The sequence below is a fragment of the Apteryx rowi genome, unplaced genomic scaffold (assembly GCF_003343035.1).
Source record: "Apteryx rowi isolate R43461 unplaced genomic scaffold, aptRow1 scaffold_1178, whole genome shotgun sequence".
Classification (NCBI taxonomy): domain Eukaryota; kingdom Metazoa; phylum Chordata; class Aves; order Apterygiformes; family Apterygidae; genus Apteryx; species Apteryx rowi.
The window spans coordinates 45,185-72,507 of record NW_020447395.1 but is presented as its reverse complement, the minus strand read 5'-3'; the positions used below and the strand labels follow the sequence as shown (position 1 = coordinate 72,507).

Sequence of the window (27,323 nt, the reverse complement as noted above, 5' to 3'; positions counted from 1 at the left end):
AGCACATAGGATCAAACAAAGAAAAGATTACTAAAATGATTTGCAGCAACTTTAATTTTAAAATTAACATCCTAATACAATTTATACTGGTAACAAGCAAGAAAAGCAGTTTCAGAGCAAGTTTCTTTGTTGCCAAATATTATAAATTGGTTTAAGACAGTATAGGTTGTAAACATATCCCCTATTTGTGAAAGAATTATAAATTTCATTAGTTGAAAAAATAAGAGAAAGACTATAGCATTAATCCACACTTAAAATACAGTTGCTGGTCATAAAAATATGTCCATAAATAATAGCAAAAGAAGGTCAATTGTCACTTTCATCTTTTCTGCCATTCTATTCTGCCCTCTCTCTTTGTTTTACAGTTCACTTTGCTCTTCAGGGAATGAATCAGAATGCAGCTGAAACCAGATTAGCCATTACGGGARCCCAGAATCCCACAAGGTAGTATCAGAATGATTTATTTTTCATGTTGCTCTAACTGAAGTGAGTGGGGCAGCAGCAGGAGTTTATATCTGGTCTCTGATCAGGGGATTTTGTTAGCAAAATATCTTCTGAAGAATTGCCAGATGGTTTCTGTGTAAAACACGAACTTCTGTAGAAGAGTCTTAATAAGTTCAAGACAGCTGAGAAATGGAAAAGAACTTTTCTAGCTCTTACAAAGAGCTCTTAGCTCTTCTCTTCAAGTTGTGATGACACAGAACATTTCATCTGAATGTCCTATTATAGATCCAGAATTATTCCATGCTGAAGTATGAAAAGATCACTTGTTTTTAAAACATGCTGTCTGCAACTTTTAAAAATGAAGATAAATGCCTCTCTAATTGCAGCATAGCAATTTTGGTCTGTTTGTAGTACCTTGATTTTGTAAAGCCTGAATAATAAGCAGATAACTCAAGGTGATTCTTTTACTGTTTCCTATACCTTCTTAAAAGCCTGGGGAAGAAAAGAGGGAAAAGAAAGACATAACATTTATTGTGGATCCGTGCAGTGTACCAATCTGTTCTCATGAATTGKCTAGCATGTCTATTTGAGTAAAAATGTCTCATATTTTTACAGAATTATCATCAAACTCTTTATATGCTGCCCTGACTCCAGTAGAAAATCAGCAGTTTATTCAGCATCTACTTAAGATGTTTTCCTAGCTAGACAATAGTTTTCTAGACTGATTTAATCATAGCTACAGCCACACAACAAAATTCCGCAAAAAGCTTATTTAATGGATCTGCTAATAAACTTCACTTACACTGCTGATGTTTTCGAAAAAGAATGCTGACTAGCATAGATTATGTTTTGAATGTTAACGAATTAGTTAAATGACTTCATGACTTAAACAAAATAGGTCTGTGATCCTGGAGGTACATTCACAAGGCACAGGGGTGTAGCATCCGTGTTTTTAGGTGCCCTGCTGCAYGCAGACTTTCCAAGCATAGTGTGGAAGAATTAGGTATCTAAGATTTTGAGAAATTAGATAGTTAGCTCCAAGAAAAAATTTTGAGGGAGGGAGATGGAGGGGAATAAGGTACCCGTATACTCCTAGAAAGCACTTTTGAATTTAAGCTGCTCAGTAAGGTCAATTGCTTCCCATGAAAAACAGTGAAGGTGCTGATCGCTCAGATGGGATGAATGCTGTCTTCTGCTTGTTTTCGGGGGCTGTAAAATAAGGCTTTCTTGCYTCTCAAATGAGCAATCCTAACTAACAGTCTAAAGGTATTTTGGAGAATGTCTCTCATCTTCTTCTACTGATGTAGTTTATTAATTAATTAATGCATAATTTCTCTCAGATTTTGAGACGCTCACTAAGCATTACCTTCCTTTTGGGTGTGAGGAAACTGAAGCAAAGACATCAAGTAAGGCACTGAAAGCTTACAAGGGGAATCTGCTTGAACCAAAARTGAGCCCAGAATTTCCATGTTCCCAGGGGATTCTAGGACTGTTAGACTTTATTGCATTAAAGTTGGTGTTTTAATTCTTGTAGTAATACTAAAGAATAAAGATGACAAAGGAAAGCAAGGAATTCAAAGTTATTTTTTTCTTAATTTAATTGTTTAAATTCTTTTCCACATCTTATCTTAACAAGACATAGCCCAGCTGTTATATRTCTGTATATTAAAACTGGTATTCTGTTGCGTGCTACAAAACTGAGGATGTGGCCACTGTATATGGGAAGCTATTATTTGGGCAGATTCATCATCTTTATTCAGTACCCATAATGCTCTTCCAATTTAGTACCTGAGCACTGAAAATTTTGGGTTAAGATACAAGGAGAACCTGGCTATTTATACTTTGGAAAGCAGCTTGAGAGAGATACAGAAGATACAAACCGTTATACTAACTTTTGCAAAGAACTGTAATTGCAGCATTCCAGTTCTAAAGTGGGATAGTTGTAAATAACATTAGTAACTTAACTGCTRCTGTAGCTTTAATGGTTTTGTCATAGATTATCACTGAAGAAAAAATGCATAAAAAATTTATAAGGGGTTTGTATTAYGAGACTCCAGGTTTAACTGCAATTGCTACACACAATGGCTTTCTGCACCATGATTTGTYTATTTGTGTTTTTATAAAAATGTATTCTATCTGAGCACAGTTTGGATCTATGGTATTTCTGCTTTCATAAGATTTTTTACAGCAATTTGGTCATAGAGGAGCTTTTGGGAGACTGTAACAAATGCTTTTCTTCCAGGATTGATGCCTGTATATCGATTTGTCGCAGGAGGCAGTCTTTACAAAGCCTGAACACTCAAGCTGACATCTCTGGCCTCTTAGGGGCAAGTTAGGAATCAACAGTATATCCAAAAGTTCCCAGTAGTAGAGAATACTTAAGAGCACAGATCTTCTCCCATCTTCTGCAGTCGAAAAGGGAGGAGGTGTTACTGGGTATGGAAAGTCCAACACAGGACCCCCTCCTGTCTGAGGGCAAGCACTCCCACGTCTAAAGGAAGGAAACCTTTTATGTGCTTTCCTCTATGATATGTGACTAGGTGTCTCAAAACCCAGTTTTGAGGGTTTGCAGTGGGCATGGTGTGTACATGCGAGCTGTCCTGGGTTCAGTGCTTTCTTACCGTGGGACTGTCACTTTGAACGAGCTGTTGCTCCTGTGATGAGGAGGTGAGACCAGTCAAAAAGCACTGATTGCATTAGTTATGAGGAAAGAGAGTGTAAGTATAATTGGGACATGGTACATTTTATATAGGATCTGGTTTTTGACTGTATCTGTGGCAATGTTCTTGCTGTTCTTTGGGTTTGAATGCAGAGAAGCAAACACAGACATGACTGTTACCCTCCTTAGAGGCCTATAGAAGCACCGCGATGTCTTTTATTATCAAAATAATGCAGAAGCAAAAGTTCTTGGGGTAAGTAGGTGACTGTTTAGAAGATGAAGTGAATTAAAGTAAGTGAATGTAATCTCTGATGCCATATTGGTACCCTGAGCCACAAATCACTGGAGGCAAGCAGAGCATACCAGCAGTTACTATGTACTACATATTTACATATACTACATATATACTATATATTACTGTATCTTGCTATGTTCTTACTCCCTTCTATAGGCTGTTGGCTGCTGATGCACACAGGATGTGGATTTAGCTGAACCCTTAATTTGACCTGGCTTTTGTGCACCACTATTTTTTTTTCAACCGTGTAATAACTTGGACCTCAAAAACTTAAGACAGGTTAGTAGCATTACTTAATACTTTTTGCCCAAGTGTGTTTTCAGCATTTTCAGCATTACCTGAAAGTGAAATAAAGCTTAAAGCAGAAATGGACATGCATGCTGTGCAGATATTTGTATGGATAATAAAGTTTTGCTTTCTGTACTCTTGCCATGCAAACATTTAGTAAAAGTACTAGGCAAATGCTAATAAATTTGTTCCCACAGACATGGGGAACAGAAACACAGACATGGAGGCTAAAATGTTTCAAATTTGAATATCTTAAATTAGACACCAAAGTTTTTAGGACCTACAATAAAAATGATTGTTTTTTTACAACTCTGGAATATTCACAGCTCTCTGCAAATGGTATCATTATTCATACAAAATCTAAGCACTTGCAGAAGGCACACCATTTCTCCCATCAGTGTGGAGAGAAAGGCTTAACCCTGTTAAAGTTAACTGCAAAGCTCCCATTCAGGGAGTGAGTATTTCATTCCTTGATTCTAGGAAGGTAGCAACTGATGCTGTGTCACTGAGGCAGGTAAGAGTTTTACAACTGATTTCAGTGGGAGTTTTGCAACCGATTGCTGAGGATTGCACCATTACTGCCATGGTAAGTAATTGTATATGTGTTTACAGTGTATTAGTTTTCAGTGCTAGGATCTACAGAAAGAGGACCAAAAAAAAAATGCTGATTATGCCTTTGGATGGCAAAAACATATAAGACAATATAAAGGGACCACAGACTTGCTGAAAGCTAATGTCACTAGATAAATGAGGATGAAATCAGAAGTATAAGATAGATTAAGTCTCATAAGGCTGTGTACCCCAGAATAAGAGACAACTTTTAGAAAAAATTGAGGTCCATAATGCTAACAAGCAAAACACTTCCTGAGAGAGAGGAGAATAAGAGAGAGAATGTTAAAGCAGCCCTCCTGACCACTACAGATAAGGATCAGGTTGCATAAAGAAGAGCTTACATTTTAAAGTGTGAGCTTGAAAACACTACATATTTCTTACTGATAACTCATACACAGGTTTACACGGTTTCAGATGCATTGCTATTTATTAAAATTTCAAAATCTTAGGAAAAAAAGATTTATCTTGCATCAGAACCTTTTAATTCCCTCCCTTAAGTCAGATTTTTTGGAGGTTTATAGACTTTCTGGTCTAGCCTGTTAATGTTCCTTATGAATCTTGACCTTTTGAATAAACCTGCGAGACGTGAGTTTCTTCCCAGAGTGAACTGACCTGGACAGGCAGGATGCACAACAGCAGTGCTGAAGCTCTGCGTACGACTGGAACGTGCAATGGGACCACGTCCTCACAGCCATTGARCTCAGAGTTCTCGCTGGGTGTGTTGGTGCTCCTGGCTGTCCTTATGGCGCTGCTGGCTCTGATCACAATCCTTGGAAACGCCTTGGTGATCCTTGCTTTCATAATGGACAGAAACCTCCGGCATCGGAGTAATTACTTCTTTCTCAATCTTGCTATTTCTGACTTTGCAGTGGGTAAGTTGCAACCGTGGAGGCATGGAGTATTTGTTCCTTAGCAATCTTAGGCGAAGCAGGAGTGTATTTTGCTGGGTGGTTTCTTCTAAGAGCAGTATTTCCCAGCTGTGTGTCTAAGGGAGGGATAAGGAAAGGTGGAAACTTCATTAAGTGTTTTAGTAGTCTATTATTTCTCAGAAATACCTTATCATATGAAATGCATCCTTTGTCAGATAAATAGATAATGTTTAATGTTATTGCTTCAGGAAAAAAAATATTACTGCGTATGGATTGATTCGGAATAAGAAGGAGGGGGAATTGTTTGTGACTAGTCTGGACTAAAGTCTAGATTCTGAAACTGAATACAGTATATATTATCTGACAGATTTTTCATACATTGTTTTTATCTTTTAGTTCATTGTACTGTAACACAATACTGATAATCACCTAAAGTTTTCAACTGAATAGTGATGAATAATATTTTTAAACAGTTTATTGTACATGGCCTAGACTCTACCTAGAGTCATACCTTAGGAATATGTGTTTGTGTAGGTAAATAAAAATAACAAATCAAACAATTTATAGGAAGTTTGATGATTTATGTACATATTTATATGTATGGACACAGTTACCTTTGAAACTTGTATTGAGAAAAGTATAGTTAAAATGCTAGCATGATGTGCAATTGGAGACTGACTGATGTACTGATATTTTCTATGAAGTCTTGCATATTTCTATTGAAAGTGTTGGTTAAAATGTTGTATAGGCAGAAGAATGGTTTTAAACAAGTGTGAATATTTCACAAAATCTATATTCTGACTTACTGCATCACAACAGAATTTTTTATAAGTGAAACTGTTTTCATTCTACCTTTTTTACCTGATATACATCTAAAAAGGACACTGAAAGAATAGAAGACACCATTTTTGTTCTTAAGTTTTATAGTCACAATAGCCAGCATCAGAAATTCTGTTATGTGCATGGCTTTTAATATTTCAGTCTTCATGATATCCAGATCATTCTGTACAATGTTTTGATCCCTTCCCCTGTATGGATGATAACTTCTTCGAGCTTATACCTGCCTTGKGCTGCAGAGATTGTTGTCTGCCCTTTGGCTGCATCCTAAGCCTCACTGAGGGCATCGTCTCAACTAGTCAGCCACTGGTCTGACTCCAGAATGGCATGAGCCTGTGTAAGGGAATGGTAGTACTCTGAGCACCTAAATAGGTGCTGCTGAGTCAAAACACTGAATCGCAGCTGAGTCAAAATTCAGATCGGTCCCAGGACTGGGAGAGTCATGCAGGCGCAGTTTTGAATCTGTTGTGCCCCTGACCATGGCATGTTTGAGTCTTTCCTCTTCCATTCACAAACCCTCTTCTGCCTGTCCGTGTTCTAAGACCGGTGTCTCTGTCAGCCCAAGCAGTTCTTTCCCTGTCATAGAGGAGTGCTTTATRGTAGACAGAGAAAAACCAGCAGTGAATAGAAAACCAACTGATAGAGCGGTGTTCTGTCATCATGCTCATAGTCTAGCACTGCGTTGAATAAATAGTGGCATCTGGCTGAGAAGTACGAAGTAAATAATTTCTCCTTGCAAAGGAAGATGTACAACTTAGCACAGCCTAACTTCTGTAAAAGTGTGTTTCGTGATATTCTGTTTACCTCAATGACTAGTTTCTCATTCTAAATTTGGTTGAAAGCTTTGCATATGTTAGAGTCAAATTAATTGATCTGTAGCTATGTGGCTGCATAATTTAGATTCAGGATCGGGTCAGTATCTAGACTATCCTTAATTTCTACTTGATCTAATTTCTAAATGTGAGCTTTTCTAATGCTTGCGGAGCTCTTTGCCTTTTGTTTTATTATATTTAATCGATATGATTTTGATCTTCAACAATGTTTGCTTTATCTCTGTRCTTCTGGACCTATAACATATAGCATATGAACAGAGATCTCTTAAGTTTTAGTAAAGAGGGAGAATAACAAGAACTGTAACATTTTTAGAGAAATGGGAACTCTCAAGATAATCCTCAGTGCCTGTTACATGAGTGTACACTATTTTGAAGTACATATAAAATTAAAATAATCCTCAGTTTTTTTTCTTGTGAACGTTAAAATGTTAAAACGTTAAAATATATACTATAACCTTCTGATCGAAGGAGCAAGTAATAGTTGCTCTATAGATGCAGCAGTTCCATTGTACTGCAGCRCTGATGCTGTTCCTTCTTAGGGCTAGCTGTACTTCTCCAGTATAGCAAACTACACTGTTAGCTCTTCAGCCTTACAAGTTTGTACTGTAACTGAGTATCTAGTACAATCACCTAGAAATTCATTAAAATGAAGTCACATTGGCACTTTCACAACATTTGGCTATAACAGCTTAAGTTTAGATAGCCATGGGTGCTGATCACTCATGTATGTTCCCACTGCTTGGTGCATTCCCATAGATAATAGCCTATCAGTTCACTGCTGAAAAATGGTTATGATCAAGGGCATATTATCAGAAGAAATGTTAGACAATGCACTTAATTAATTGTGCAGTTCTTTTTAGCTTCTTGGTTATATAATTTGAAAGATTAATATGAAGTCCACTTTGTATTTCTGTAACAGTAAATTCTGGAGCACTTTCAGATACCATATCATGCTTCTGAGTGGATATAAGCATGACTGTTAGACTGTATTTTGTAGAAACCAGTTAGCAGATTACACCAGAAGAAAAAAGATCTTTTTTTTGAATTTCAGTGGCTTAATACAGAATAGTATTACTACAGCAGCTAAAGCAAAGTCAGTCACTCTCTCTTTTATCAAGTGATATAAATTTGAGAAGTAATGGCAATAAACATGATATGCCTTTCAAAAAAATATTAATGATAAGAATGTTACTGGTGCCTAGTATGTGGTACAGTGTCCATTGTCTGCATGAGAATACAAAGCCTTCCACATGGAAATTCCAATCTGTATAACTTTTTTATCAGACACCACAAAGATGTTCCTATGCTTTCATGAGCACTGCCTGCAGTGCTGCCTATGATGTGTTCATTTGGTTTATTTCCATAGGTGCTTTTTGTATACCTTTGTACATCCCTTACAACCTGACGGGGAAGTGGCACTTGGGAAGAAACCTGTGCAAGCTCTGGCTAGTTATGGACTATCTTGTGTGTACAGCTTCAGTGTTTAATGTTGTCCTTATCAGCTATGACCGTTTCCTGTCAGTTACAAAAGCTGTAAGTAGAACATTTCTAATTATTTCTTTATTTTTTTATATCTATAAATAGATATTTAGACTTCTCTAAAACTCAGAGTGTTTACAATAATACTAAAAGCTCAATAGCCCTTCATTGTGGGGATTAAAAGTTTGAGCTGAAATGATTCAGCTTTTTGAGAGCAAAGCTGGGAAAGGTTCTTTATTCTGAAAACATTAAAATATTATTGTACCATTTTTTTCTGGATAAACTTTGGTGCTTCAGTGTATCATAACAGGTACAATTTTGGCAGAGAGGTTGCCATGGCTATGCGTTTTCCTAGCCTGTGAAAATTTGCCTAAATATGCAAGTTTTCAAAGACTCTGTAGAGACTTAGTAGAGGTGGGCAGCTAAGGTCTTTGAAGATTTTTTTTCATGCTTAAGCTAGGTATACTAGAAATAAGATGCTTTCTATCAATTTGCTGGCTGCTCTAAGTGCTGTGGCATTGGAACGTGGGGAAACGAGAATGTCTTGCTTGAGTTTTTAGTGTTTCCCTGCAGCTGCCCACATGGGAAGCTGTCTAATTACACTACAGAGGAGGTGGGGGTCAAGGTAGGAATGGGGTAACTGAAGTGTAGAGGACTTGGGCTTTGATTATTAAAAGAGTGGTAGTTAAAACTAGGTTAAGTCAAGGAAGTGCATGGGCCTAGGATAAATTTCTRAAAGGAGAAGGGGATATGGAGAGAGATGTGGGATGGATTGATTGGAGAATATATGAGGAACTGCAGTACCACAGAGGGTGACTGATGTGCTACCAAACAAGCAGTTGGGTGGAAATGAATCCTTGGAAGTGAAAACAAGAATAGATAGAAATGTGCAGTGAGGGAAAAGGTGTTTCATGAGTTTTATCATTCTCCTGCTTCAGAGGATATCTGGGGAATCCACTGGTAAATATTAACATTCACCATTTCTAAGCTCTTACCTCGTGTTTGGCCCAGAAGAAAGATGGACATCCTCTGCTGTTATCAGTCTGTTAGCTCAAGTGACATGAGCTATGTGGTAGATCTGGAGGTTCTCATTCAGAAAGTGCTGATAAGATGCCTTATCTCTGTTTTCTTCCCCAGTGTTATGGTTTTAAGGTCTTCTGTTGTTGCTGCTGCTGCTGTTGTTGTTTTAAAGCTGAACAATCAAGTACAAAAACCCCTGTGCTTGAGAAATGGTAATATTGAGAAATATTAATATTGTTGCAGAGCTCAGAATGCGAGAAATGTAAATTAAGAAGGTCTCTGCAACCCAACTGGGCCCCATGTTCTTGTGCATTGATGATAGTTTTTAGTGACATGATCACATTCTGTTTTCCTCCTCTAGGTGATTAGGATGGAGTGAATCTGGGAGCATGCAACATAGGACTGTTATCCAAAAGACACCATGGTTCCTTATGGATTTGGGATCTTCCCCTGMACCTGCTGCAGAGCTAGCATGTGGTCAGGGCCAGTCATTTCAGACTAAACTTCAGTGAAGCTGCACTGAGCTTCCTGTTTTCTGCCTACTAAATTGAGAAGCTTGTGGTCTTACTGCAAATTCGTAATTGCAGTTGATGTGAACTGGAGCTGTGCTCTGAGACAATATGGTGCAAGATATAACACTGACACTTCAGGCTACAGATGTTTAAAATATGGAATCTAAAATAAAGCCTGTAACACTGCCTCATTGCTCTCTTACTCACTGGTAAAATAGGGACAATGATGCCCATCATGCCTTATGTTGTGAAGAAAGCATTCATTAATATTTGTATAGCATGCAGATGCTATACTAATGAATAGCATAGGAAACCCAGTGAAGAAGATAATAGTTCTGGATCTCAGTAAAGCCTGAGATTACAAATATTGAACAGTGTGGAGGAAATAAAATATTGACCAGCTTCTCATTAACTGATCATCCTGTGCATTGAAAGATGCAGGGGCCAAGAACGAGAAGTATGTATTATTCTTACATGGGCTGTTAGAAGGGCAGTATTAACTCTTGCATTTTCTAACTTTGGATGACATGATTTTAATTCTTAATATTTTTTAAAGATAGATATTTATTTATGGCTAGAGAGTAAGGTAAATTAATGCAATCTGGGTAGACAAAAAAACTTCAACATTTGCAGTAGACAAAGAGCTGTTTACAAGGTAAAGTGAGTGTTAAAAACAGAATGTTTCAATAAAGTAAGGAATGTTAAAGTGTATGTGTGGAATAGATTTTCTGTTATGGAAGGAAGAAATAATATTAAAAATTAGATTGTCTACTGGTTGCAGTCTTTCTTGGCAAGCTATAGAGGGCTTCTACTTTTGCCAGTGGAGAAAGGAAGTTCCACAATTGTCTTCACTCTTCTCTGAGCCTGAGCATTTTTTGAGTCATAAACTGATTCCTTAATATTTCCTTGCTGTGGTGGTGATGAAATCAAACCATATCCTTTTCCCCCTAGATTTCAGGTGATAGTTTAGCTATCATAATTTCTGTGCTCCTCCCCAATCCCAAATAGTAAAATCAATCATTGAGCTACAATATTTCATGAGCAAGATTAATAGAGTTTTTCAGGACTGTACAGAAGTGAAGGGGTTCTGGGTTTCTGGGGAATTACAGAACCAAAAGTATACTTGAGCTTTTTATTTTTATGAGATATTTGTTCCAAAATGTTATATGAATGAGTGATGTGTCCTTTGTTTCTCATAGGTGTCTTACAGAGTCCAGCAGGGAGCAGCCTCCGACCCTGTTGTGAAGATGGTAGCCATCTGGGTCTTGGCCTTCCTCCTCTACTGCCCAGCAATTCTCTTCTGGGAGCACGTGGCTGGCTGCAGCGTGGTCCCAGAGTGGCAGTGCTACGCTGAGTTCTTCAACAACTGGTACTTCCTCCTGTGCGCCTCCACCTTGGAGTTCTTCGTGCCGCTGGTCTCAGTGACCTATTTCAATGTGCACATCTTCTGGAATATCCAGAAGCGCCAGAGACGTGGCAGCGTGCAGGAGGGTGAACCTCTAAAGAGCAGCAGCCTGTCTTGGAGATCTTGCCTCTTGCCAAGGCAAGGATTATCTTCTGTAGAAGCAGAGGACAGCGTTTCATCGTTAACAAGGTCATGGAGACCAGCAGTGGTGGCTAACTGTCCTTCTCCAACACAAACTGACTCCATAACCCTCAAAAATGATCTCTCTGCTTCTTTCCGTGCAAAGACCAGGTCAAAACTGCAACGGGACAAGAAAATTGCGAAGTCACTTGCCATAATTGTGTGTGTCTTTGCCGTTTGCTGGGCCCCGTATACGTTACTAATGATTATTCGTGGGGCCTGCCAAGGAACTTGCATCCACAGGTCCTTGTATGAAATTGCCTTTTGGCTTTTGTGGCTCAATTCGTCTTTGAACCCATTTCTCTACCCTCTCTGTCATATGAGGTTTCGAATGGCTTTCATGAAAATATTATGTCCCAAAAAGTTTGCAACATTGAGATCACGTAACACACCTTCTTTTTAGAGAGTTAAAGCAAAGAACTTACAGATAAGGTACCTCTCTTATTTAGTGCTGATTTTTTGTATTTTCAGCAGAAATATAGGAAAAGCTTTTGTTCACTGATGTTATTGGTTGAGAGTGCAGTGGAGGCATGTACTTGCCCTGATTTTTTTGTTTTGTTTTGTTTTCGCTTGTATCGTGCCAAGATAAACACCATCTAGTGCAAAGAAAAGTATAACAATGTTTTGCTGGGTGTGCTTTTTGGGTCATTTGTGGGTTTGAGGTACTTCCCTCTTTGTATATATGTATAAAAGTATAAAATATAGAAAGATAAACCAATCTAATGCACAAAATAATGAAGAGTAATAGTCAATTTGCAAAGTCTTATTTGAAATAAATATCTAATTTGAAATTGGCTGTTGAAATATTGCAAAAGCAGAGTATTTCTTTGTTCAACGATTCAAATGCATGTAAACAGCTTAACCATAGCACAAAAGTTAATGACTTTGAGGAACTAAAATGCCATTCTATTTAGAGGTTTGTAACTGAAGACTTCTTTTGCCATTATTTTTCACCATTCCTGTTATGCTTCCTTGCCTTGTATGGATAGTGTTATGCATTGTGAGCCTGATTGCTGAGAGGTGTACAGCTTCAGGAGGCCATTGATTCAGCACACCTATTTTCRTTGTCATGAGTTAAGGAATTGGCATAGATTTTATTCATTTTATTTTTCTGTAAAGCTTAAAAAAAAAAATTTAGAACATTTATAGACTAGCTGGTGTACTAAGTAAACATCTGTTGAACAGAGAAACTGCAGGTAAGCCCAAACTGGGAAAGTATTTGAGCTGGCTGCTTTTCTATCCCTATGCTTTTAGCATAAAAATTTTGATGTAAGAGAACTGCTTGCATTTTGTGAATAAAGAATGGGTTGATTACTTTGGAAAAATGGCCTTCACAATTATTGACTATGTAAACTGGATCCAAACTTTGCAGCATGCGAGAGTTTGTCAGGGAGCACAATGTGCAGCAAATTTGAAACCACACAGAGGAGAGTGGTGAAGTTACAAGTCAGTATTCTTGTGGTTGTGTATTCACTCAGTGTTCAAACTATTTTGTCACACCACTCGTATATTTGAAAAGATCATCATGTTTTTCTAAACATAGAATTTCTTGCTCTCCAGCACCCAGGGTAAGTCAAACATTTGGATAGTTAATGCTCACAACATTAAAGCTGTCTTGCCCAATGTGKTATTCTAGAAGTCTTCTCCACTCTGTTGGACATTTTTCAGGGTCATGCTAATATGTTTGTTCAGTATTTGTTTTTGAGTGCACCTTTCATGCACTGACACAAGTGTGCTTTGTTTGCCAAAACGATTCCTAGGCAAAGTCCCCTCATCCACTTGCTCGCTCGCTCGCTCGCTCACTCACTCACTCACTCACCCATTTCACTCTTTCATGCCTTTCATTTCCTTCTGTCTTTGCAGATGTCTAATAGCTATTGTAAATACATGGTGGGGATTAGCCTGTGAGTGTCAGTGAGGTTCAACCCAAACTACAATAGCATTTTTCTGACTTACCCTCTCAAGTCTTAAAAAAAAACCCAAATATACCCGTTGGAGGAAATGCTGTTTTCCTGTTATTTTGGACAGGTCTTTAGCCCCAGTGATTTTCATGTCTGTCTCCTTTATGTTAGCATATAATTTTTCTCTCCAGGGAGGAAGGAAGGAGAGACCACAGAGGTTTCTCCCTCAGCCCCATCGAGAATGATAATAGAACTTCAGCATTCCATTTGACTTCCCTAATTTTAAAAGCAAGAGACTGACTCTGTCCTCTGATGTCAGTGAGAATCTTTACTTGTTACAGCATGTCTGACATGGCTCCAAAGCAGGACTTAAAATCATGTTAATACCTGGTTCAAAACTCTGCACCTCTCCCATGCACGTACAATTTAGTCACTTTGTCATAGGATCATAGGACAGGTCAGGTAGGAAGGGATTTCAGGAGGTATCTAGTCCCCCACCTCCTGCTCCAAGCAGGGTCAGGTGTAAGATCAGACCAGGTTGTTCAGTGCTTTGACCAGTAGGGTCTTGAAAACCTTCAAGGATGAAGACTGTATGGCCTCCCTGGGATGCCTGTTCCTCTGCTTGTCTTTTGTCAGAGTAAAGAAGTTTTTTCTTATATACAGCCTGAGCTTCTCTAGTTTCAACTTATGGCCATTGTCTCTGGCCTCCCACCATGCACCACTGTGAAGAGCCTGGCTCAGTCTTCTCCATAACCTCCCCTTCGGTGCTGGGATGCTGCTGTTAGGTCCCTTCAAAGCTGTCCCATCTCCAGGCAGAACAACCCTGATCCCTTGGCCACTCCTCGCAGGGCAAGTGCTCCAGCCCCCGACCATCCTGGTGACCTCCTGCTAAACTTGCTCTGGTGTATCAATGACTTTCTTGTACTGGGGGACCCAAAACTGGGCAGTTTCTAGATTTGGTCTATCAAATACCAAGAAAAGGAGGATAAACATTTTGGCCTTCCTTCCAGCCAGGGCACAATGCTGACTCATATTTTGGGTCTACCCAGACCCACAGGGTCCTTTTCAGCTGAGCTGTTCCCAGCCAGCCAGTCCTCTCAACCTGTCTCATTGCCAGGGCTTTTCCTTCCCATGTGCAGGAGTTTCCATTTGTCCTTGTTGAATTTGGTAAGGTTCCAGGAGTTTCTCCTGTTTCTSCAGCCTATGCCCCTCTGAATGGCAGCTCTGCATTGAGCATATTAACTGGTTCACCCAGTTTGGTGTTGTGTTCAAACTTGAAAAAGTGTACTTCATCACCACCCCCGGATCATCAATAAAGATGTTAAAAAGGACAGGTCTCAGGGTAGGCCCCTGTAGTACTCTAATTGTTGCAGGCCTCCAGGTAGAGTACAATCCATTATCCACTACCCTCTGAGCCTGACCATCCAACTATTTTTTACCCATCTATTCGTACATCCATCCAGACCCTAACATCCTAACTTGGATACAACAATACTGTGTAGAAAGCCTTCCTAAAGTCAAGGTAAATGTCATCCACTACTCTCTCCTTGTCCATGAATCTGGTCATTTTATCATAGAAGGCAATCAAATTGGCCAGGTACRATTTACCTTTGGTAAATTGAAGGTGACTGTTCCCAGTCACCRTCTGCTCCTTCAGATGCTCAGAAATGCATTCCAAAAGGACTTGCTCCATAATTTTCCCAGGGACCAAAGTGCAGCTGTAGTTCCCCTGATCGTCCTTTTGGCCTCTTATGATGGGTGCAACATTTTCCTTTCTCCAGCTGTTGGGGACCTCCACTGATCTCCATGACCTTTCAAAGAGCAGCCTTGCAAGAACATTAGTCAGTTCTCTCAGCACCCTTGGGTGTAGCCTGTYGGGTCCCATGGACTTGTATGTGTCAAATTCTCCCAAGTAATCCCTGAATCTGTCCTCACACACTCCCTGCAGGTCTCTTTGAACTCTTTCACTAAACACAGAGAATTGTGAGACCTTGATGGTGAAGACTGAGGCAAAGAAGGCATTGAGTACTTCAGCCTTATCTGTGTCTGCTGTCACTAGATCACCCACCCCATTCAGCAATGGGACCACATTTTCATTGTTCAGCCTTTTAATACTAATGTAGTGGTAGAAGTTCTCTGTGTTGGCCTTGACATCCTTTGCAAGCTTTCCTAGCACCATGCCTACATGGCTGGACAACATTTCCAACTTCCTCCTTTGTAGCCTGTTCCTGCTTCCAACTCCTCTATGCTGCCTTTTTGCATTGTTGCTCCATGAGTTCCCTCCTTAGCTAGTCTCCTGATACGTCTGCTTGTTTTTCTGAGAATTGAGATGGACAAATTTTATGTTTGGAGGATGCTGTTCTTAAAGGCCTGCAGGTTTCCTAAGCTCCTTTGCCCTTCAGAGCTGCCTCCCATGGCACCCCCCTAGCAGGTCCCTGCACAAGGGGAAGTCTGCTCGCCTCAAGTCCAGGGTCTGTACTCTGCTACTCCCCTTCCTCACCCCTTTAGGAACTGGAACTCAACTACTTCGTGGTCCCCATAGCCAAAGCTGCCATTGATTACACACCCCCAGCCATTTCCTCCTTGCTAGTGAATAGCAGATCCAGCTGTGTGTCACCCTCCAGTGGCAAACAGTTCTTGCATCAAAAAGTTGTCCCTGATGCTGTTCAGCAATCTTTTTGACTGCTTGCACCCTGCTGTGTTGCCTGTCCAGCAGATGTCATGGAGACTAAAGTCCTCCATAAGTAACAGGTCTGTGATCCGGACACTTCCTTGACTTGCTTAAAGAAGACTTCATCCACTTCCTCACCCTGTTCAGGTAGTCTGTAACACACTCCCATCATGATGTCACTCATGTCACTGTCCTCTCCTCTGACCCTGACCCGCAAAATAGCAACCAGACTGTTGTCTATCCCATAAAAAAACTCCATACGTTCAACCTGTCCCTGCACATGGAGCGAAACTCCCCCTCCTCGTCTTCCCTGTCTGTCTTTACTGACATGTTTGTATCTGTCCATTGCAGCATGCCAGTCATGTGAGCTGTCCCACCACGTCTGTCTTTGCAGCAATGTTGTGGTTTTGTGATGGCACACAGAGCTCTAGTTTCTCCAGTTTGTTTCCCCAGCAACCCCCAAGATGTCATGTTGGCAGAGGGGTGCCCCTGTCCCCTGCAGGGATGACTCTGATAGCTATCATCACTCTCCTTTTCTTCTTGTGCGAGCACTTGGTTGAGTCTCAGCTGGCTCTGACGCCTCCCCCGGYGAGAGATCGTCTTTCTCGCCTGTTCTCAGGGCACTATACCTCTGCTCTTTCTCCTCCAGAGGCCATTCAGTGCCGTTGCTCTTGATTACTCTTTACAATATATTCCACTTTGTCCTGCAGCACCATGTCTCTCCTCCCCCCAGCCCATCCAAGTACATGTCTCTTTCCTTGTTTCTTGCCCTTTGTCTTGTCAAGCTCTCAGCATCACAGCCTCAGTCTGAAAAACTGTGCTGTGGTGCTATGGAGCTGGTGAGCTGTGGGCATGATTCATGGCCTGCCAGCTTCTGTGTCACTCTTTCCAAAATAAATTAAATGATAAGGAGGAAGGGATGTGCCTCCTCACACCTGCAAAGGGTTAGAGTTTGGCATTTTGTGGAGGGGAAGATTACTTGAAATTACCTGGGAAGTGAAGGATTAAATAGGCTAAGCCTACAGGGTCTTCCAAAGCACAGGTATCTGGTCTTCTGTGTCCAGGGCTACACTTGCATGTTGATTAGTATGAGTTCAGAAGGTATTGATGATACTTCTTCTGTGTATAAGTTTGAATTTTAGAAGCTCTGTAATAAGCAACATTAAGAAATATATATCTCTGTGTTTTAACTTTATAATTCAGTACAAGGTATGACAGCAGGCACAACAATGCCTACAGTTTACAGCGAGAGAAATTTATAATTCAAACYCTGTTGACCACTAGGGAAGTGAAAATGAATTCTGTTTTTAGCTTCAAGAGAATTCAGTGTGTAAAAGTGCTTACATAATGCTAATATGCAAACTGCTTGTCTTTGAAGAGAGTTGTTTTCAGACTAACTTTTCAACCTCAGTAGATAAGGATCAACCTTCAGGAGAGAAGCAGATAATTTATTTTAAAAGTGTGCACTTAGTGCTGCTTATGGGGAGTCTTTTACAGGTTTCGTTTTCAGGCAAAAATGTGTCTTCAGAYCAAGGAGAATTAACAAGTCCAGATATAATAGCCCAGGAATCTTGCAGTCCGTTATTTTGATACTGTGATTTTTTTGGATGTTTCCATATTCAGCCCATGCTGTTAATATACTTGTCTCAATCTTTTGGATAAACCTGCGAGACGTGAGTTTCTTCCCAGAGTGAACTGACCTGGACAGGCAGGATGCACAACAGCAGTGCTGAAGCTCTGCGTACGACTGGAACGTGCAATGGGACCACGTCCTCACAGCCATTGARCTCAGAGTTCTCGCTGGGTGTGTTGGTGCTCCTGGCTGTCCTTATGGCGCTGCTGGCTCTGATCACAATCCTTGGAAACGCCTTGGTGATCCTTGCTTTCATAATGGACAGAAACCTCCGGCATCGGAGTAATTACTTCTTTCTCAATCTTGCTATTTCTGACTTTGCAGTGGGTAAGTTGCAACCGTGGAGGCATGGAGTATTTGTTCCTTAGCAATCTTAGGCGAAGCAGGAGTGTATTTTGCTGGGTGGTTTCTTCTAAGAGCAGTATTTCCCAGCTGTGTGTCTAAGGGAGGGATAAGGAAAGGTGGAAACTTCATTAAGTGTTTTAGCAATCTACTATTTCTCAGAAATGTATTATAATGAGGAATACATCTGTTGTCGCATAAATACTTTTAATGTTACTGCTTCAGAAAAAAGGAGCAACCACTATAGGTGAATACTGACTGAAGGAAAGAGGTTGTGTGCTGCTAGTTCTGATTTAACTCTGCTCCTCCTGTTAAATTATTCATTGCAGACTGTCAGAGTATTCTTATATTTGACAATGTAACTATGTTCTTATATAGCTACCTGTGTTACATCAAAGTAAGTAAATTACTTCTCTACATAGTACTAAAGGCTTATTAAAGTATTATACTACAGAAAAAGTGTTCTACCATTTGTTCCTTTTACTGGTTGCAACTCAAGGGCAAGCTATGGAGCAGATGGATTGTCCTGATGCCAGCAGCAGTCTGCTCCCATCTATTTTCCTTATTAGCCCCCTCTTCCCATAATGTCATTGCAGAACCGGAGTGTTGCCCATGGACATACAATAAAGCCAGTAGCAGTGGGCAATGCCAGGACAGGAGGTGGGTGGTGGGAATGCATTGTGCAGCATGCCTTCAGGGTTCAAGCCAGGAACCAGTGCAGCAGAGAAAGCTTCGTGCAAGCATTGTCCAGGGGCAGATGTCCCAGCAAAAAGGAAACAAGAGTTAGGTTCCTTAGCAAGTTCAAAAGTGCTGAATATTGGTTTTTAGAAGGCTTTTCAGTGAGGTCTGCCTGGCTCTTTTAATGTAGCAACTTCAGTATAGGATTGCAAGCTTTTAAACCTGGATCCTAGGAGCAAAGGTAGTGACTGCATCTTGAGAAGTATTATAAAAATCTTCCTGCATTATCTTGACTTAAGGCTAGCAAATTGGTATTTCTGCACACAAGTGCTTCTCTTTCGGGCCGTCACAGAGACCAGTATTCATTGAACCACAAGGAGGGAAGTAGCACCCTCATTGATCTGCACTACTTCTAGCAATGCTCACTCTTCAGTACTGTTTCTCTTTCAGTGCTGAGTAGTGGAGCACATGAGGTTAGCCTCTAAGACTTTGCTTCATTTATGTGATTTTTAACAGACAGTCTCTAATTCTGGGGCTTACCCATTGGGGCAGAAACTAAATGATGCCTGTGCTGAAACCCTTGTTTTCCTGCTCCCTACATGCAGTAGGGAGCCTCTTCATTGCTCAGGTCTTCTGCAAAAMGCCTGTTTCTCCTCGTATTTTACAATTTAATCAAGAAATTTTAAATCCTACCTACTATATCGGTTCTTGTTTGTAGCTGGTGCCTCATGGAGTCTTAAGTCAGCCCAGAGGAAATGGTTGGTACAGGCATTTTGTTGGCCTATAGACCACCTAAATCTGTGCCTTTGTCTCTGAGATCAGTCAGAAAATGCTTTATTTTCTGAAACTGCTGTAGTATTTAGTCTTGTAGTATGTAGTCTTAGGGAACTGGAATCTTTCCAGACAGTGTGACTCATGTCTTTTGCATCCTCTTATTATTAAAAGTGAGAATAGTTTCAAATACAAATGCTTAAAGCCTGGTTCTTACCTCTATAGTTACATCTATAGCTAAAATCAGGGATTATTTTTGACATGGTACCAAACACTGGCTGATCACATTGAAGTCGGTGAGAACAGTAGCTGTTGTCAGCAACTCTGAAAAATGAGTATTTTGTACAGGAGTGATGCTGCTTGTATTTCAAGTGTGTATTAAGACAAGCCATTGATATTGAAAGTGCTCCATGCGGGTGCCTGCTGATAGCAGCCATTGCTCATTCCCCCAAAAGCGATTATTGTCAGTGGATCACACCAGCCTGAATATGTTCAGTAAATTTTAAGATCTTGTCATCTTCAGCTGACTTATTAAAAAATAACAGTGTGAAAAGTTTACAATGGATCTTGAAGTTGCATATCGTTCTGCATTTGTCTCTAGTGGAGCAGCTATTTCAGGCATGGAACATCAGATATTGCACCATACTTTTGAAAGAATATTAGTGGTGGTAAAACTACATTTTAAGAATGAAGTTGCTGAATTACTAGCTTAAAAATAAAACACAAACATGACTTTCTCGTGAAAATAGTCCAGTGGAAGGCAATGTTTTGGTATTCTGTCTAAAGGCAACTCCCTACTTCAACTTTATTCGTAATGCAAATAAGTGATACAAAAATAACATATCTGCCAGCAAATTAGCAATGATTAGTGGAGACTTYTCTTCACCTATGGCAAGAGAATTTCTGATTCCTGCTGAATAGAGAAAGGAGAAATTAATGGTCAACTCTACCGGTAGCAATATACAAACTTTTTACATTTGCAAGCAACTACATTTCAGCACTTTGCAACAATATGAAATATTACCTGATTTCAGATAGAGAGATTTTGGGGGATTTTCATCTTTACTGTTTTATTTTGTTCTTTTCTTTGTGTTTAACACCTCCTTAACTGCAAGAATTTCGGTCTCTATTAACCAACCTTTCTCCCATATTAGGGCAAATATTGACTTGTTTCTCTCATTGCTTAAATTTCTTTGTTTCTTGGCCTTTTGGATGAAAGTTGAACACAGCAAAACAAAAAATAATTATTGGAGTTATCTCAGTTGGAGAACCAGCATGATTTAACACATCACTTAAGGCGGGTTTCATATCTCTGCTGTGACTACTCTATCTTTGGTAGGTTTCCAGACAACATGCAAAATCTCCAGTATATTTTTGCTAACTTAGAAATGCTAACCAATCTCACATTAATAAGCAACATTAGCAACATTTGTAGTTGTGTTTGGGGAAAAACTCTAACACAGATGAAAGATTGTCGGACACATAGTATTAAGGTTACATCTCTAAGCCTAACCACAATGCATACATGCTGGGCACAGATTACATATCTTTAGAGTCTATAAAGCTGGTTAGATTGCAGTTTTCTTCTTCAGCAGATCCTTCTTTGCTGATTTGCCCTAAGCTTATTTCTAACAATCAACATACACAAATTCACTGAGATCTAATATACAGAAAGTCATCATCAGATTTCATGAGAATTTAAGAATTTCCATATATAAATTACATGCTAGTATAAATTATTGGTATCTTACTAGTATTTCTTTTTAACTAAATACCAAAATACTGACTCTCTGCTTCCATGAGCACCATTTGCAATCCTGATTGTAACAACTGCATTGTGGCTTTGTTGTTGCTTTCCATAGGTGCATTCTGCATACCTCTGTACATCCCTTACATCCTGACAGGGAAATGGCAATTGGGAAGAGGCGTTTGCAAGTTCTGGCTACTTATGGACTACCTTCTGTGCACAGCTTCAGTATTTAACATTGTTCTTATCAGCTATGACCGTTTCCTGTCTGTTACTAAAGCTGTAAGTACCCTGTTTATAGCCTCTCTGAGTTTTGTCTCAAGAATGTGGGATGTGGCAAGGTCAAATCTTGATATTAGTGATATACCCTTTGCTGTATTAGTGAGCATAGGCCCAAATTTAATCAAGACAAGAGCTCTCAAAAATGTGCTGACATGTGGAAATGGTTAGATTTTTGCAGGTAAATGAGGTGAATATACTGCACTGAGCATGCTCCAAGCCAGAGCCAGTAGAACAGCTCTTTTCTCCCCATTTTTGCTACAGGCTGCTGTTGTGCTTCTAAAGAAAACAGCCTGAGGGGTGAAAAGGGTAAGGGAGGAGTCTGACAACAAAAGGGCTAAGGAAAGAGGAAGTTTGAAGTAAACTGTGGATTTGGGTTTGGACCTAAAATTGGGCATGGGGGAAAAAGGCACTGGTGATAGGGCAGTGAAGTGAAGGACACTGGGGATATGCAGGAATAAACTCCTCTCAGTATCTGGAACAGAACACAAAACTTCAGATGTGAAGTTCACGCTGTGCCTCTGCYTTCTGCAGAGTGCCTTGTGTATACCTTATGTCTTGGTTCATATGAAGGATGGAGATCAGTTTTTTCTCACCAGTAATTCTGTTAGCTTAAGTGGTAGGGAAATACGTGGGAAAGCCAAAGGTTCCAGCTCTTTGGTGATCTATAAGGATATCAATATGATGTCTTATGATACATTTCAGCTTTTGTTTTTATTAATTAKAATTATTTACATTATTATACTTGCATTATTTTTATTAAATTTTATTATTTTCTGTTATTTAATTTCATTTCAAGGAAAAAATCTAGGAAATTAAACACCTAAACATTTTACATTTAAGAAACATTGCATTGGAAAGCCAAAGACTCAACATTTACAAAGGGCCAAATTAAGAGCACCTGTGCAAATGCAATTAAGACCTACGGACATCTATATGGTAGTCTTTAATGACATTCATACTTTTTTTTTCAGCTGGATGTCTAACTTAGCTCCCAGAATTATAGATTCTTCCTAACATCCTGTCAAAAGGATAGAGCAGGGCATGAGAGCTGTAAGATATCTGTCTGTTCTAAACCATATAGTGKAAAATGTGTACTGGGCTAGGAGCTGGGGGAAGAAGGAAGAAAAAGGATGATTTCATGGCTTTGTCAGCAAAAGGCTGCACTGCAGAACTGGAGTTTATCCCTACCTCCTCATGATGTATGCAGTAAATGCATTTTTTCAGAGGTGTCTGTTAAATATTTGTGGCACGTTTTCTGTCAACTACTTTTACATATACAGTCCTATTTCCTTGTAAAATGCTGTAAAAAGGCAGTGCAGTTGTCAGTGAATGGGAGTTGTGCTCCGAGCAACTATAAAATGCTAACCAGTCTGGCAATTCAGACTGCAGATGTCTCAAACAAGGCACTTCAAATTAAGAGATACTTCTGACACTGATGGATGATCATGTTTCATTGCCTGGACCAGGACTCTAGCACTGTTACATTAACCTGTCAAGAGACACCCCTATGTTATGTCAACATCACTAAAATAAACATAACTGGGGACATTCCTGGGTGAACTTCAGCTGCTCAGCATAGCTGTAGCTCCAAATTACCAAATAGCATACCAGCTCCTTTGCTGGTATTTTTGTTGGTACCAAATGTTTCTCTAAAGGTATGACATTTTTCTTTGTTTCTCATAGGTGTCTTACAGAGTCCAGCAGGGAGCAGCCTCCAATCCTGTTGTGAAGATGGTAGCCATCTGGGTCTTGGCCTTCCTCCTCTACTGCCCAGCAATTCTCTTCTGGGAGCACGTGGCTGGCTGCAGCGTGGTCCCAGAGTGGCAGTGCTACGCTGAGTTCTTCAACAACTGGTACTTCCTCCTGTGCGCCTCCACCTTGGAGTTCTTCGTGCCRCTGGTCTCAGTGACCTATTTCAATGTGCACATCTTCTGGAATATCCAGAAGCGCCAGAGACGTGGCAGCGTGCAGGAGGGTGAACCTCTAAAGAGCAGCAGCCTGTCTTGGAGATCTTGCCTCTTGCCAAGGCAAGGATTATCTTCTGTAGAAGCAGAGGACAGCGTTTCTTCCTCTATGAGGCCGAAGAAAGTGTCCTTGGTAACTGAAAGCTCATCTCCATCCAGAGGCAATTCTGTAACCCCAGAGAATGATCTCTCTACTTCTTTCTGTGCAAAGACCAGGTCAAAATTGCAGCAGGACAAGAAAATTGCGAAGTCACTTGCCATAATTGTGTGTGTCTTTGCCATTTGCTGGGCCCCRTATACGTTACTAATGATTATTCGTGGAGCCTGCCATGGAGTGTGTGTCCATAACTCCTTGTATGAAACTACCTTTTGGCTTTTGTGGCTCAATTCGTCTTTGAACCCATTTCTCTACCCTCTCTGTCATGTTAAGTTTCGAATGGCTTTCATGAAAATATTATGTCCCCAAAAGTTTGCAACATTGAGATCAAGCTCTTTTTAGAAGGAAAAAAACCCATACAGATTTACAGCTGAAGAGCAGCTGTAGCTGTACTGAATGAGGGATGTAAATGGCCAAGGTTTGTAAGTAGAGGTAATATCTTTCAGTAGATTAATCTAGTTAGAAAGGTTAGACAAACCTCTGGGGAAATATGTCCTCCTTCAGAGAAGCTTGCATGCCCAGAGATTGTGTACTTTTCCCAGCTATTTCAATTGGCCAGGTAAAAGATATTGCCTCTATCTTCAAAGCTTACCTTGACTTACCCTATCAGACCATCCACATTATCTTCATTCTGGTTGTTGAAGATATTATTTTCAATAATAGTACAGCTTTTATTTGTGTTCATGGATGGTATTAGTTAACAAGGCAATAAAGATGGGTATTTGCTGTAAGATCAATAGTATTCAAAAGGCAATATCTTCTCTCTTTTTTTTTTTAACAGTTTGTACTGCAATCAGAAGCAATTCTTTTCCTACTGTAAAATACTCAGTTAATTTATGATTTCTGTTGTCAGGCACATGGCAGGATTACTTTCTTTCATGATGCTTGGACATCAGGGCTAATGCAGGGACTGCTTTTAAAGACCTCAATGAAGATGTCCTCTGCAGGAAGGCATTAATCTACATACCTGATTAGATGAAGTGGTGGAGAATTCAGAGGTATAAGGCATTTATGCACATCTTCAGCTGTTCTTTAAGAAACCAGCCTTCTACAGCTATAGTTTTGAAAGATTATAGAAAAGAGTAGCATTTCCTATTCAAAGCTACTATAGAAATTGAGGCCAGGTCCATAGGGAGCAACATGTTGACCATGGTGGGGAATGTATCTGTTATCGAATAACCCAACAGAGCATCTTGCAGAATTTGTAATATATGACCTCCTCAGATCCCATCTGATTGTGCTGCCACAAGAGCATCAGCCCAACCCTGAGCAGGGGGAATGGGGCCTGACTTAAACCATCCCATGCAAGAACACACCTTCTCTCTCTGTGAAGGAGCTGGGCTGCTCATCAGARAGAGTCACTTGCTTTTCCTGAGTTTGTACAGTTATACCCAGAGAGGAGAAATTCTGCTGCTGCCCACCCAGGAGGACATGTGTGCAGTGGGCAGAGCAGTGCAAACACTTTGTGGCCCCTCCGAACCCTTTCCTGACTTCCAGTGAAACGGAAACCCGCACTGTGAGAAATGCAGGTCTTGCAGGCCTTTCTCATTTCCAAATATGGTGTAATACATGAGGGCCAGCTCAATTCCACACGTGAGCAAAACCCCATTCAGTTCAGTGTGCCCATGGCCAAACAATTCAAATAACTGAGAAACAGGTTGATTGCGAATATTCTATCCCATTTCTCCTCCCTTGTACATTTTCTGTTTCTTTTACAAGACCTTTGTTGGAAATTATGATAAGTGGCTAAATGTCTTACACGCTAATGGTGTGTTTGGTCTGCTGTAGGAGCCAGAAAAATGACTAATCTTAATGGCTACTGATAGTACATGTGGTGAATTAGCTGAGACAGAGGAGAGGTAAACTCTTTCCAACATTCAGCTTCCAAAAAGTTTAAGGTTATTTAGTTACAGAATTCTGGAATTATCAGGTACTAGATTCCTTACTAAAATAAGCAGGTGTAACTCTTTAAAATACAAATAGTTTCTTTTCTTAACACAGTAAGTATAAGGCTGGCAAATGAATGGAGGAATAAATACTAAAGAAACTTGAATGGTAGTGGGTGTCCCTTTTACATCACAGTTTTATTTAATGCAAACCCATGTTAGTCTGTTTTACTTAACATTCCTTTTAATGTTCTTCTGGGCTGAAGACCACTTAATCACAGTCATTTGTCCTGCTCTATGGTATGAAAGTGTAAACTTGTCTACCTACACAAATTAAATATGTATTCACTAATGTTGTAAGAAGTGTTGTCTCTTTAACATAAACTGGGAACTGAAAGAGTTGACAGGAACTACTTCAAAGACCTGTTTTTTGAACAGAACTTTGCTGAAGATACTCATCATGGAGTATAGCATATGAACTGAAAATAATGTAATACAGAAAATTCAGGAAAGAAATATGTAAGTGGTATTATTTTTATAAACTTAAAGGGAAGATAAGAATCTCAATTTTGACATTTTGTGAGGTTTAAAATATTAGCAAACATTGATGGATGGTCAGCTTTTTGGGAATAGTCTTGCCCAGGATTCAGGTTTAATGTTTTGAGGAAGGAAAATTGTTCATACACTTGCAGGTAGAAACATGAACGTAAGCTCAATGTCAGAAGAATGACGGCCAAGGACAAAGCCATTATTTTATTGTCTAATCACTAATATAAAGCTGCATTTTAAAAACACAGCAAGCAGGTGTACTTAATTTGACATTGTCTCCAGGCAGACCAGGTCTAGTTTTTACCCTAATTTCATACTCTGTGTTTACCTAGCCTAGGCTTGTTTTGTTGTCAGTCTTAGCTGTGGAGATAAGAAGGCCTCTCCTTCTACAGCCTTATGCCTATTAACATTTCCTTTGATTTTTTCTTCCTATGATATTTCTTTTTGGCCTATCAGGCTTCGAAACTGCGAGGTCTAAAAAAGCATATTGGCTTTTTTACCTCCTCCCTAGCATTCTCTGAATACACTTCTTATTTTATCTTTAGTTTAGAAGTAATCTTTTTAGTTGATGTTTAAACAGCACTGGGCACTACAGGGCCTTGGTCCATCACCTRGGCTTACAGTTACTGCTCAAAGTCTACAGATTTATGGAAGCAGGGCAGAACACAAAACACAGCTGCCTGCTGCACATAACAATTTTCTTTAAATGCAGTGTGTACCAGCTTTGTACCCCGCAGAGCTTTTGTCATTCTTTTAAAGCACAACTTGTAAATTCAGTAATGTTTAATGTGCACAATGAAATTCTTTTGTGTCAGCCTGAAGAGCAAATGGCTCCTTAATGCTCTGTAAGACCTGCTTGTGACAGTGCCAGGGACAGAGGGCTAAAGATCTCATTCTGGTTAACTTATCAAAAGGATATCTGTGAAACGAAGCCTTTGCCGTGTGTAGATGAGGAAACAGATTGTTATATCTATGTCGAGTTAAATTTTTTTATTCTTCCTCCTTCTTGCGCTCTTCTTTTGCTTGCCTCTCATACCAGCCTGATCTCTGCCACAGCTGCTTGGTACAGGTCAGAACATCAACTGAATGCTGATATTAACAGGGACTTATTTTTCAGCAGCCTGATTTGCAAAAACCAACAACTGAGTCTAAGTTAGTCGATAGAAAATACTGAGGACAAGCCTAGCTCCTCTGAGGGGCACTGAAGCACCTAGCTCTGTCTCCATTTGGGCTTACTTGACATGTTAGAAGTTGTCAAAGTAATTTTTCTAACTGGACAGTGCTTCTTGATGTAAACTTAGTTTTAGGG

The 27,323-nt window shown here is 39.8% G+C and overlaps 3 protein-coding genes across 4 annotated transcripts in view; all 3 read left to right on the top strand.

Moving 5' to 3' along the window:
* IMPACT (impact RWD domain protein) overlaps nucleotides 1-1,803 on the top strand; it is a 29,192-nt gene extending 27,389 nt beyond the window's left edge. Inside the window, exons 12-13 of one of the 2 annotated variants that reach the window (XR_003256245.1) lie at nucleotides 366-444; nucleotides 1,785-1,803. Coding sequence is in view for 1 of the 2 variants with exons in the window: in XM_026083220.1 (XP_025939005.1) it covers nucleotides 366-389 (24 nt within the window). In the remaining variant the exon portion in view is untranslated. Of the gene's footprint in view, nucleotides 1-365; nucleotides 645-1,784 lie in introns of those variants that run through there. The other variant, XM_026083220.1, reaches the window with a different exon arrangement.
* On the top strand, nucleotides 1,785-12,752 carry LOC112974320 (histamine H3 receptor-like). The gene is made up of 6 exons (XM_026083166.1): nucleotides 1,785-1,850; nucleotides 3,555-3,677; nucleotides 4,167-4,272; nucleotides 4,900-5,170; nucleotides 8,204-8,370; nucleotides 11,048-12,752. The coding sequence occupies exons 3-6, from the start codon at nucleotides 4,270-4,272 to the stop codon at nucleotides 11,834-11,836; spliced, it is 1,230 nt and encodes a 409-aa protein (XP_025938951.1). The 5' UTR covers nucleotides 1,785-1,850; nucleotides 3,555-3,677; nucleotides 4,167-4,269; the 3' UTR covers nucleotides 11,837-12,752.
* A 4,710-nt stretch (nucleotides 12,753-17,462) lies between these two features.
* LOC112974328 (histamine H3 receptor-like) lies at nucleotides 17,463-25,803 on the top strand. Its single transcript, XM_026083179.1, has 3 exons — nucleotides 17,463-17,965; nucleotides 21,292-21,458; nucleotides 23,142-25,803. The coding sequence occupies exons 1-3, from the start codon at nucleotides 17,719-17,721 to the stop codon at nucleotides 23,919-23,921; spliced, it is 1,194 nt and encodes a 397-aa protein (XP_025938964.1). The 5' UTR covers nucleotides 17,463-17,718; the 3' UTR covers nucleotides 23,922-25,803.
* The last annotated feature ends 1,520 nt before the right edge of the window (nucleotides 25,804-27,323 follow it).